The sequence below is a fragment of the Lactuca virosa genome, chromosome 8 (genome assembly GCF_052849685.1).
Source record: "Lactuca virosa cultivar CGN04683 chromosome 8, Lactuca_virosa_CGN04683_v6, whole genome shotgun sequence".
In the NCBI taxonomy this organism is placed as follows: Eukaryota; Viridiplantae; Streptophyta; class Magnoliopsida; order Asterales; family Asteraceae; genus Lactuca; species Lactuca virosa.
Window position 1 is genome coordinate 134,411,533 of NC_136433.1, and position 12,718 is coordinate 134,424,250.

General features: G+C 36.2%; 2 protein-coding genes across 2 annotated transcripts; one reads left to right on the forward strand and one right to left on the reverse strand.

The window, feature by feature from the left end:
* Positions 1 to 262: 262 nt before the first annotated feature.
* On the forward strand, positions 263 to 2,218 carry LOC145131832 (uncharacterized). The gene has a single exon (XM_079066478.1). It carries the CDS (start codon positions 438 to 440, stop codon positions 2,028 to 2,030), a length of 1,593 nt encoding a protein of 530 aa, XP_078922604.1. The 5' UTR covers positions 263 to 437; the 3' UTR covers positions 2,031 to 2,218.
* Positions 2,163 to 5,674, reverse strand: LOC145131830 (protein NRT1/ PTR FAMILY 8.2-like). The gene is made up of 5 exons (XM_079066477.1): positions 5,522 to 5,674; positions 4,732 to 4,875; positions 4,418 to 4,635; positions 3,589 to 4,133; positions 2,163 to 3,105 (listed from the first exon to the last, which is right to left on the reverse strand). Exons 1-5 carry the CDS (start codon positions 5,553 to 5,555, stop codon positions 2,271 to 2,273), a joined length of 1,776 nt encoding a protein of 591 aa, XP_078922603.1. The 5' UTR covers positions 5,556 to 5,674; the 3' UTR covers positions 2,163 to 2,270.
* Between the last annotated feature and the right edge of the window lie 7,044 nt (positions 5,675 to 12,718).

The window sequence follows — 12,718 nt, forward strand, 5'->3', positions numbered from 1 at the left end:
TTGTTAGACGGTGAAAAATATGTATACGTATTATCCTTTTTCTAAAATATCATACACATCATTATAATAGTTACACTTAAAATTACTTTGATGTCTCATTTATTTGTATGCATTTCTTGGTACATTTGTTTTTTGGATGGTCGATCAATTAGCATTTTATCGAATTAAGAAAAAAAAGACCTCGAACTCAAAACTTAAAACTTTAATGTATGTAATCAACTTTAGCTTTAATTACAATGATTCACTTTTATTCCGAGGTTTAACTAGGGTTTCTATAGGATCCCCTTTCGTCATCATCTCTCTTGTTCTCTATCTATTCTGGTACTAGGCTACTAGTACAGCAGTGACTCAGTGAGAGTGAGAGGGTGTTTCCCTTCGATCCATTTAATGCGCCATTTCTCAGTTGTTGAAGCACCATACCTGATTACCTTCCTCTAATGCCGCTGGATCACCAAATCCGTACCCACGTCCGAAACCGGACCCGCACTCGCCGTCGCTCCGCCTGTCATCGCCATCCTAATGAACCTGTCACCAATTTCTGCGCATTGTGTCTACGAGATCGCCTCGCCGGTCTAGACTCTTCTACCGATCAACTCGAACTTGAACTTGAACGTGAAACTATTATCTCCTTCCCCTTAAGTCGCCGGACCAGAGGCCATGCCGGTGCTTCATCGTCAGGAGCTGTACCTGAACTGCGACGGAGCAAGTCTGTAGCGGCTGAGAAATGTGAGGTTTTGAATGGATCGAGTCTGGATCTGCGGCGGAAGTCGTGTGATGTAAGGGCTTGTAACAGGCTATCGGATCTGTTCGACATTGATGATACGAAGATCGGACGGAATGGACCTGTGAGGGTTCAATCAAAGAATATAGGGTTTTCCGGCATTCCAGAGCAGCTGTTGGAGATAGACGAAGATAATGGTGGTTCAAGTGGAGTTAGGATTTCTGATGATTTGTTTGTGCGGGATGAGATCGGAGAGGAAAATGATTTGAGAACGATGAAGGAACATATCGAAATAGAATTGCAGAACAAAAAGAGGAATATCTGGGATGCAGCGTCGGGTTTCAGTCAGAAGCTACGGAAATGGAGGCAAAAGCATGAGGAGAAGAAGCAAATCGAGGTCTGCAATGCCGGAGCTGATAATAACAGATCAAATTTGGAGCAATCTAAGGATCCTCAAATCCAATCTGAGCTTCCAAGCTATGTACTGGGAAGAAGATCTTGTGATACAGAACCTAGATTCTCCATTGATGTACATCGTATGTCTGTTGAAGATCCACGATTTTCATACGAAGAACATAGGGCTTCTTGGGATGGATACATGATTGCAAGAACAATCCCTCGGCTTACACCTATGCTCCCCATTGTTGATGATCTCATGTTGCCTCCTGTAAACACCAGAATCACGGTGAGTAATCAACAAGTTCAACGGATCAAGGAAGAGGGTTCAAGTTCTGGCACATCAGCTCAGTTTAATTCCGATACTTGTTCTTCAAATACAGAAAGTAGTTCAAGCTCAATGAAGAGTTCTAGTTCCAAAACAACAAGATTCCGTGGTGATGATATGAAATCTGCTTCAAATGGTCAAGAAACAAAGTTGGTGATAACCGAGAGAGAATTAAAAGATTGGCATTTGAGTTCTATCCATGCTTCAAATGGATCCATTTCTGCTTCTACTACAGTTAAGAACGGGCAGAAAAAGGAAATGGGTAATAGATGGAGAAAGATGTCTAATCTATGGAGCTATAAGTACAAACCCGGTGACAAAAGTAACAAAGATTCCATCAATGGAGTTTTTTTGAATCAAAACAATGACATCAATGGAGTTGAAAAAGGGGATTCAAATTCAAGTGGTAAGCTTGTGAGAAACAGTAGCTATGTGGGTTCAAGAAACAAAAGTGAATTACATCACATTGGTGAAGAAGGTGGTAGGCATTCTATGAGTGATCTTGACAGCAGTTTGCTAAAGCTGCATCTGCCACCATTTGTGAAGTCCAGGAAGAAACTGCTTCCACCAATGGCGAATATTTAGAGGTACTCTCACAACTCTTTAAGAGGAGTATCAATGTAGCATAACCCTGTAGAGCTTGTTAATTTGTTCTTCTTTTCTTTGTTTATTTGCAAAAAGCATAGCATAATCTTAGTGTTCTTATGCTTGGTGCTTTATTTTGATGCAATAATATAAGTTGAAGTTTTACTCTTAATATATTACAGATTTAATGATACCTTTGTAATGATTAATTACTAACTAACAAATACAAATACAAAGGAATTACATTCTCACGATATATGAGTTTTTACTTGTATGCCACTTAGCAACAACCACAAAAACCCCAAGATTCACCACACTCAAACCACCCAAAAGCCAAAAGAACTTGTGTAATTCCCCATAATTCAAATTATCCGGAATCCACCCTGGCCCACCTCCTTTGGTAGTCACTTTTATAACAACACTTACAAGTAAAGAACTGAAATAACTCCCTAAAGCAATAGTCATTAGTCGCATAGCTGACCCCAAACTCCTCATTGAATCAGGCACTTCCTCATAAAAAAACTCCATCTGTCCCACAAGTGTGAACACTTCCGCACAACCAATAATTAAAAACTGTGGAACCTGCCAAAATATGGAGATTGGGACAGGTTTGGTTTCATAGTAATTGTGTCTTCTAACAATGTCTAGTCTAATGAGTTCCAAGATTCCAGCTGTTAACATTGAAAAGATTGAAATGAAGTGGCCGGTTCCTATTCGTTGGAGCAGGGTTAGTCCGTTTGGGTGACCGGTGAGTTTTCGGGCAAGTGGGACGATGATTTGGTCGTATAGTGGGACCCAGATTATGACACTTAGGGTACCAAATGTACCTAGTGAGGCTGGTGGGATTTTGAAACTTGTGTTTGGGATTTGGGTGTCCATGAACGAGCCTTGTAGGTCGAATAGATTGTCCATTTGGCCACGTATGGTGCTGAATATGATGCCCGTGATCCAGATTGGTAGCAAACGTAATACGGTTTTCAATTCTTCAACTTGGGTAACTGTGCAAAGAGTCCATGGGTTCGTTGATCCTTTTGTGTGATCCGTGGGGAGCTCCACTGCCGCTTTGTCTAAGAATCTTAAATCAAGAAAGTTCAGGTGTATAAGATTAACATCCCCAGACGCACGTACCAAGATATTGTCTGCTTTGAGTAACCTGGCATGGGATTTGCTATTGCCCAAGAACGCTTAAGTACTGTAGAATTCTCATGGGATCTGCTGCCCTCACGACTTTAAAACACGTATTGGAAGGAAAAGGTATCCACACCCTTATTACCAATCTCACATATCACATAGACAGAAAGTCATTCAAAACACCCCTTACAAGGGTGGTGGGTACTATCCTTTCACATATCACGTTTTAAGACCATGAGGTCATCAGATCCCATGAGAACAGTATACTGTATAGTTAAGCGTGCTCGAGCAAAAACAGTACTATGATGGTATCCCTAGGAAGTCCCTATGCCTCGTTGCCCAAAGTAGATCATATCTTGGTACGTGTGTATGGGGATATATTACAGATTTTGTCAACTTTATTATAGTTTAGAGAACAAAAATCGACCTGAAATTTCTTGTATGATTAAGTTTGGTTGTAGAATTAGCATGATCATGAATCTCGTACAAAAGCGATGAATCCGGTGGGACATTGATTGTTTTCTTTCTAGAAGAAGCAACAACCACTTGGAAGAAACGTGTGAAAGGGCTACCTTTGGGTTTATGGTTCCTATAAAACCAAGTACCAGAAAAGAAACAAAATACGGACATTCCCATGGCTAAAGTAGGAATCCCAAACCCCCAAACCCAACCCACATTATCTTGTACCCATACTATCAAAGAACGAGCAACAAGGGTCCCAATATTCATCATCTGATAATACCAATTAAAAAAAGAACTCTTGAGCTTTTTTTCAGCCTTGTCATTATCATCAAATTGATCTGTTCCATAAGCCGACACACATGCCTTGATTCCTCCACTTGCAATTGCTACCAAGTAAAGCGCTGTGAAGCACACTATGGTTTCAGCTTTTGTTGCATCACAAATGTTTGTTTTGGAGCATGTTGGCATTAGTTGAGGCATTGTAGCTGATAATGTCAACAATGTCATCCCCTAAAATTAAATAATATAATAGTCAACTTATTTGTGATTTCAATATGAGGTAATCTGTCATTCATTCATAGGGTAGTTCATGGATTTGTTATTATTGTCTATTACTTAACAAGTTCATGGATTTGGTTGTACAAAGTTTATTGAATACAAACTGTTTTACCCTTGTGTATACAAACTTTCTGAAAATTTGTGTTAAAGTGATGTATACAAGCTGTTTCTTTTATTAAAGAACTGTTATAAAGCACATTTATCTTAAAAAAAGAAAATTAAATAAGTAGACTTACAACGGCATACAAGATAGAAGAGGTTGCAATTGTCCAATATTTTCCAATATAACCATCAGCAACAAATGCTCCAAATAATGGGGCAATGTAGCAAGCCCCAGTCCAATTTGATAAATTTCTTGAGGCAGTAGCACTGTGTTGATTGAGTTCAAGCTTAAAATACAGCAACAAATTTGAACTCATCCCAAAAAACGCCAATCTTTCAAGACTTGCAGTTGCTGCAATAAGTGTTACAAAATATTTTTAACTAGTAGTATTTTCTTTGATATAAATATAAATGGATGAAGAAAATATGAAAGTGAGAATGTAAGTACCAACTACAAAGAAGCATGCTTTCCAGTTTCCTGTTTTTAACTTGTTAGCTGGGCTGTTGAGGTAATCCACTGTTCCATCTCTAGTGTACAACACACAATCTTCTCCTTTGGTCTCAAGCAAAACGTAAGTGTTGGTTTCATCATCTAGATGAGATAAGTAAGAGTCAAATCACTTCCAAAACCAAGTAAATAGCCTAAACTGAACATTTGTAGTAGTTTAAAAGTTACTGGATTATTAACATAATCATAGTAAGATAAGAACAGGTGCTATAAGAATCAACTTCAAAACCCCATCTTTGCATCCAAAAACTTAGCAAAATTTGGGGGAAATGCAATTAGTTATATACTGGTTCTGTTTATAAAATCAGATGCAAATTTGAAGAAAGAGAAAGGAAAAGAATACTAGATTTGAGGAAGCTAAATTCATTGCACTGAACACGAAGGAGCTACATTCTGGAAATAATTCACATTTTGCACTTCAAAACCAGAATGCGATTCATACAAACTCCGAAAAACCCTAGAAGATGTACGCAATACAATTTAAGTAATTTATATGAAATACAAATAGTGACCCTAAATTGACAACATAATCAGTATGAAATCGCATCTGGAAGCAACACGTCTGAAATGCAAAGTAAATAATACAACGAATCCGAAGTGGATGTCAACGCAAATTTAGTAGAAATATTCAGCAAACAGTTGCATACATTTCGCCCAAAGTCAAATCAAACAGAAAGAAAGCACACAATTTCTGAGAAAAAAAAAAAAACGGTATCAAAAGTCGAAGGACCTGAAGTGATGAAGGGAGGAGAATTTTGCGCCATGAATGGGTGAAGAGAGAGAGAAGATGTGGTTGATATGTTGAGTGATGGAATACGAAGACGATGATACTGGCGCCATTGCTGCAAATACAGTGCAAGCTCTCCAATTATTAGCGTACATTTGTTTCTTTTTGGGGTTTTAGTTTCCACATTTGTCATCGTTACATTATATACATTTAGGGGTGGGGTAGGGTTGCATGTGATTGTAATAAACATTATTTGTGCACCATCAACTTTGGCAAATATATGTTTTACAAAATTGTTGCATAACTGTTTTTTTTGGATAATAAAAGATGATGATGTCATTATGTAAAAAAACGAATTTCATAAAAAATCATTTTACTAAATAATTGATTTTTTTTGAAACGGCAAACTAACTAACCTACTATTCCTAAATAACCATCTATGTCTCCATCGAGACTTGAACCCATGACCTTTCATATGAGAGGGTCACTTCTTACCGCTATGTCATTCACCATTTGGTAAAATAATTGATATTTTAATGTGGTTATTTTGTGATAGGAATGGTAAATCCTTTATTTCTTTTAAAGAATTAAATAATCATGTGCTAAGAACTTTGTGTATTCATCATTTTTTAGGGGCTAGGCCATTGACGGGTAAAATAATTGATATTTTAATATGGTTATTTTGTGATAGGAATGGTAAATCCTTTATTTTTTTTTAAAGAATTAAACAATCATTTGCTAAGAACTTTGTGTATTTATCATTTTTTAGGTTCATGCTAACTTTAACTTTACTGGGAAATCACCTAACTGGCTACAAGTATGATACTTTTATTTTGTAACATCTGGAATGTTCAAAATAACATTAAAAATATATGAGAAAATTCAGTAAATGACCAAAGTTAAGGGGTTCTTTGAAAAAATGACCACGGAAATGAGGAATTCGGAATATGACCAAAGGTTCCGCAAAGGGGGTTCTGCGGAACCATAAACACCTCTGCGGATTCTTTATTGCTCCGAGGAATCAGGGGCATTACGGTAAAATTGCCCAAAAATTACCCTTTCCTCCTTACTCGAACGCGGAAGGAAGCTAGGGCAGTCGATTCGCGGAAGGAAGCTGCGGACTATGATCGGAACAGACACAAAAATGTCGCGGCGAGCTCGATTCGTGGAGCAACTGCACTCCGATGTTTTATCCGATGGATATGGAACTCAAGTAATATTTCAATTTTTTTTCCTAATCTTTGTATAAACTCGGAAGTAGAAACTGATTATATGAATTGGAAACTGATAGGTTAAATGCTATATATATAAACATGTATGTTTGTTAGGGTGTAAGGACTGGAGTTTGTGAAATAAGAAATCGATTTATCCTATTCTTTTCGTCATGAACAGATCTGCAGAGGTCCTCTGCTCAAGAACAGATCCGCAGAGGAGCCCTCTGCGGAACAATATATGCCTCTGCGGAAATGTATTTTTTTGTTTTTTCGATTTTCTATAATTATTATCTCTTAAAATGGATCATTGAATATTGAGATCGTTTTATGTTGATTATATGTAAATTAATATTAAAATCGATTTCCAATTATTTCTGTAATTTAAAAAAAACATTGAAAATTTCTATAATTATTATTAAAATGGACCATTTATGTAAATTTTATAATATATATGTGACCATTTCTGTAAAATTCTGTAAATTTGTTATAAAAAATGGACAATTTATTTTGAAAGATAATTATTCACGTAGACCATTTATAAAAAGTTATAGAATAAAAACATTATTTTTGCTGCATAAAATTGTTAAAAAACAATATATAAGTACAATGCTATAAAAATAAAAGTACAATGCTATTTAAAGTTACTTTTCAGTATTATTTTTTTAATTTTGGCATATATGTTTAATCTTTTACAGCATAGTTTGCGTGGATGACCTGCAAAATGTACTTTTAAAGGGGCGTTGGGGACTGTGTTGAAAAAGTACATTACAAAACTAAATAGTAGGCGAGTTGAATTATTTCGAGAGACAACTTTTGGGATCTTCATTGGTATGCCCACCCCGCATGGTGACCCGATGCTCAGTCATTTGATGATGTTGCATGAGGTTCGTGATGTAGAGGTAGCCAGGGCTGGGAAGTTTCGGTTCGAGTCACAAGGCAGGGTGGTTGAATATGGTGAAACAGAATTTTGTTTGATTAGCGGTCTGAGATTTGGACCGTATGTTGATATAATAAATACAAAAGTCAGCACAAGTTCAACATTAAGGAATCGGTTGTTCCCTAATGTAAGAGATGAAGATTTACGGCTGAAAGATTTATAAGACTACATAAAAGGGCCATCATTCTCGACGTGTAGCGATGAGGATGCGGTAATTGTTATGCAAATGATGTTTTTGTTGAGGGTTCTCATAGGACGAGACGACAATACGTGCATTCCGCCGGCAGTGTATGAGCTGGCCGATAGTCAATATAATTGGAACAGGTATTAAATTTATTATTTATTATTTATTTATAAATACTTGATGATTTATATTAATTATAATGAGTACGACAGGTTTGCGTGGGGTACATATTTGTGGAGTATAGTGAAACACAATTACGATTCTGGTTTGGTAAAATCTATAGATATTTACGAGATAATGAGAGTGCGGGTTACGCGAAGATGATGAAGTATACGGTGACCGGTTTTCAGCTTCCGTTTAAGGTTAGTTTTAGGTGCAATTACTTATATTTTTTAAGTGCTTATAAGTTTGGACAAAGCATAATTTTTTGTCGTAATACTAGGTATGGATTTTGGAGACATTTCCAGAAGCTTTGAGGTTTGCGCATCACACAGAAAATGAAATTCCAAGAATGAGGGCATGGAGAATAAAAACACAATTATCTGTCCAACAATGTTTACGTATATTAGACGTTTTAGTGGTATAGTTATACATTCCTTATATTAATTATATATATTTAAAAATTACAACAATTTTATATACTTAAATTTAATTTTTTAATTTTGCAGGAAAATAACATCCCACGTGTTTTTGAACCAACGCCTGTTGAGATCCATTTGCCATTTTTTGTGCGTTATATAAATTGGACTCTAGACAAAGTGTAGTCGCCACCGCAACAACAGAGTCCTCCTAAGGAGCGGTCTCCATCACCGCAATAATAGAGTCCTCCTAAGCAGCGGTCTCCATCACCTCACCCGTCTCAGTTTCAGGGAGCATACTACACCTTAGGCTCTTATTTTCAGGAAGCAGATTACACCTCAACCTCTCATTTTCAGGAAACATACCACATACCTCCAGCAGACAGTAAATTAGACAAGTTATTGGGCGTTGTTACTCAATTGAAAACCACAATCGAGCACTTTGGGAAGAGAATGGATAATTGGGAAAAAGATAAACATTTTGGTGTGAACGATATGGAAAATGTAGATGCGGGGGAAGCATTTTTCGTGGTTTGGATCCCGATTCAGGCCATACGTATGTGCATACGCCACCGCCTGTTGTTGTAGTTAAGGATAACACAGTTACACCGTTAAAAGGGCAGGTAAAAATGAAATCAAAATTTTGTAGGGAGCCTTACACACATGTATAAAATTAAGTAATTTCTATTTATATAGTATATAATCGTTCCAAATTAATTAACATATTGATTTTGTAGGTTCCGTCGACGGAACCATTGAAGAACAGAAAACGGAAAAAACCGCAGAAGTCCAATAATGTAGAAAAAAGATCATTACTATTGGACGGTTATGCAGATAGTGATGATGAATTTTGGAAATTGTGGGGAAAGAACATGGGAGCGGTATTTTTGGAGGATAGACTTTTAAGAGGTATTGAGATGAATTGGGAATTTTGGTCAAGTTTACTTGGTATTGGCTCTGGATGGTTGCTCTCTGAGGTAACACACATCTCTTATTTTATATTACAAAAAGTGTTGGATAATTAATTGTACTAAATGATTTTTTTTCTAACACGCAGCATTTGGTTATCTGGACGTCCCTGCTCAAGGAAATAAATTTGTCGACTGGTAGGTGGACGATTATTAATCCTGAAGGCACGACTTTGGAACTTGGGAAACAACATTATTTGAGGCGTGTAGCAGCCGGGATGGTTGATGGACCACATTGGAAGGATATTGATCGGGTTAGTATATATATATATATATATATATATATATATAAATTAAAATATGTATATATCTAATAACTTATCATTTTTTTGAAGATTTTAATTCCCATAAACATACCGCACCTGCATTAGTATTTGGCTGATTTGGATCTCCTTACATGGAAAGTGAACATATATGATTTAGCCGAATAATGTGGTTTCTTTAAAAGATATGCGGGTGACGGTAGTTTCAAATCGTTGGGAGATAGTATATTAAGTGAACTAGGCCACATATCATATTGGACCCATTTTCCCAATAGACAGAAACCTATTAATGTGGAATTCGTTAAAGCTAAACATGTTTCCCAATAGACAGAAACCTATTAATGTGGAATTCGTTAAAGCTAAACATGTGCCGCAACAGGAAAAAGTAGAAGAAGGAGAAAGAGGAGATTGTGGAGTTTTTGTGTGCATGTTCATGGAAATGCTTGCATCGGGTGTACCAGTGGAGACACGTCAATCACCTAGAGATACAGGATTTAGTTACCGTAATAGGATGGCATAAATTATTTGGAATAGTAGACTTTGATTGTATTATGATTATTGTTTTAAGAATATTTTCTTATGTTTTGATTATGTTATTTGGAATAGCAGACTAGTATAGTAGAGTTAAATTAATAAATTAAGTTAAAGTACAAGATAATACATATAACAAAACAAACGTACAACAACACTAATCAACTTAAGGGAACTGCAATGGATACTTATCTTTCTCCATAGATATATAGTCGTCCCTAATTCTTACTTTATCTTCAACACGATCTTTTTGCCGCCCAAGTTCTATAATTTCTGCATCCTTCTCCGTAAGCCAGTTTTCAGTCATTTTGATACTCTTCTTAGTCTTTTTTATCCATTCTTCATGCTCTTTGATTTTATTTTTATTAATCTGCATCCTTTCCTCAGCCTGTTTGCACTCTTCCGCAATGACGTCACGACGTTTAGTGAGAGCCCGAGATGACTCTGTATCTATTTTTTTTGTTGTTCTTCAGCCCATTGTAAGAGCAAATACAGAAGTTTGAAGATGAACTCATATTAAAATTCTATATATTTTGTGTGTGGTTGTCCAATTTAAACTAAATCCCTATTAATTACTCTGCATAACTGTTAGGGAATACGCATAACTGTTTTCTGCGGATCAGTGTACACCTCTGCGGATCAGTTATAGAAGTTATAGATGTATTTAAGTGATTTTTTGTGAGTTTGTGAGTTTCAATTACCAATAGAAGTTGTTTTTTCATTGTGTTTGTGGAGAGTGATTTGTAAAATGAGTTTTTTTATTTTGTGTACGGGAGGGTCGTGTCAGTTAGTTAATGGAGATGAGGTTTACGTTAGAAATAATGTGAAAAACTATGGTTTAAATCTTCCTCCTAACATTGACCATGAAAATGTTATTACAAATGGTTAGAAGTAAGGCAGGTGTGTTAAATAGTCGTATATGTTTGTCTTTTAAACACCCGGAGTTAGGGTATGTCATGGAGCTTGGAGATGAAACTGATGTATTTCAATTGAGACATGTAATGTCTGAATCAAAGAAGACGATGCATTTGTATTTAACGGTGGTAGGTGAAGAAGCTGAAGAACAAGCAGTGGTTAACAACCAGTTTAATCCAACAAAAACTAATAGAGGTCGTAGAGAAAGCCAATGTGATGGAAACCATTCAAGGGGAAGAGGAAATGAAGTGTCAGTGGGTTATGAAAAAAAAGTTTCGGTTACTGATAAATTTGTATCTGATAATGATACTTTTGTATCAGATAATGATAAAGAATCAAAAGTGGGCATGACTGAATTACAATGTCAAAATTTGTTCGAGTTTGGAGAAGTTCCTGAAATTGATGATCGAAGATGTGAGGAAAAATCAAATGAAGGGTGGTCGGATGATGAGTACACGCAACGAAAAACTACTTTTAATCCATGGTATTGTATTCCTTCTATTCCTGATTGTCCAGAACCTATTTTTGAACCTGGACCATTTCACAGTTTAGGTCTGAATGATAAATTAATTGTCAATCAAACCTATAACACCAAAAAATACCTAGCATTTGCTGTTAAATTCAAAGTCGTTAGAGAAAAGTTTTAGATAAAGTTTGAAAAATCTTCAAAATCTCGGTACCACGTTGTTTGCATGCAAGAAAACTGTCATTGGCGTTTATACGCATCTCTCATTAAAGGAACATAAATGTTTGAAATTAAGACGTTTAATAACGAGCATACATGTTCTTCATTGCTTATACACCCAAATCATAGGCAAGCAAATAGCAAAGTTGTGGGAACCATAATACATGACATTATGGGTCAAGGAAGTTTGAGAGTTTGGAAGCCTAATGATATAATTAGAGATATGAATGCTTTGCTACAAATAAATATGATTTATTCACAAGCGTGGCATGCTAGAGAATTTGCTTTGGGATTGATGATGAGGACCCCCGAAGAAAGTTTCTCCAAACTTCCAGTTTATTTTCACAATTTGAAGAAACATAATCCTCGTACTGTGGCGTACATAAAAACTGATTCGGAGGATCGTTTTGAGTATTGCTTTTTCGCTATTGGATGCGCGGTAATATATTTTTAAATATATTTGTTATTTTCTTAAATGTTTATAAACAAATTATATTGTTGATATATTAATGGTTTTTATATTGTTGTTGCATATACATGCTTTCAGAGAGTGTTGTAGAAAAGTTGTTATTATGGATGGTGCTCATTTGAAGGGAAAGTACAAAGGCACCATCTTGCATGCAGTAGCCATGGATGGCAACAATCAGATCTTCCCTATTGGGAATGGAATTTGCCTAAAAGAGACTACAGATTCTTGGACATGGTTTCTTGAAAAACTACATGAATGCATTGGTGATGTGGAAGGTCTGACAATGGTCACAGATAGGGCACCCGCAATTGCTGTAAGTATTCAAAATGTTTTTCCAAATGCTCAACATGGATTGTGTGGTTTTCATCTAATAGGAAACATAGTCCACACCTTTGGAAAAAACAAAAAACAGCAATTTTGTTTTGGAAGCTGGTAAGAGCTTACAAAACCACTGAG

Coding starts and splice junctions, on each gene's coding strand:
- LOC145131832 (XM_079066478.1), top strand. CDS start 438: ATGCCGCTGGATCACCAAATCCGTACCCACGTCCGAAACCGGACCCGC.
- LOC145131830 (XM_079066477.1), bottom strand. CDS start 5,555: ATGGCGCAAAATTCTCCTCCCTTCATCACTTCAG. Junction 4,876..5,521: donor TCCTCCCTTCATCACTTCAG/GTCCTTCGACTT, acceptor TATCTCATCTAG/ATGATGAAACCAACACTTAC. Junction 4,134..4,417: donor CTTCTATCTTGTATGCCGTT/GTAAGTCTACTT, acceptor ATTTAATTTTAG/GGGATGACATTGTTGACATT.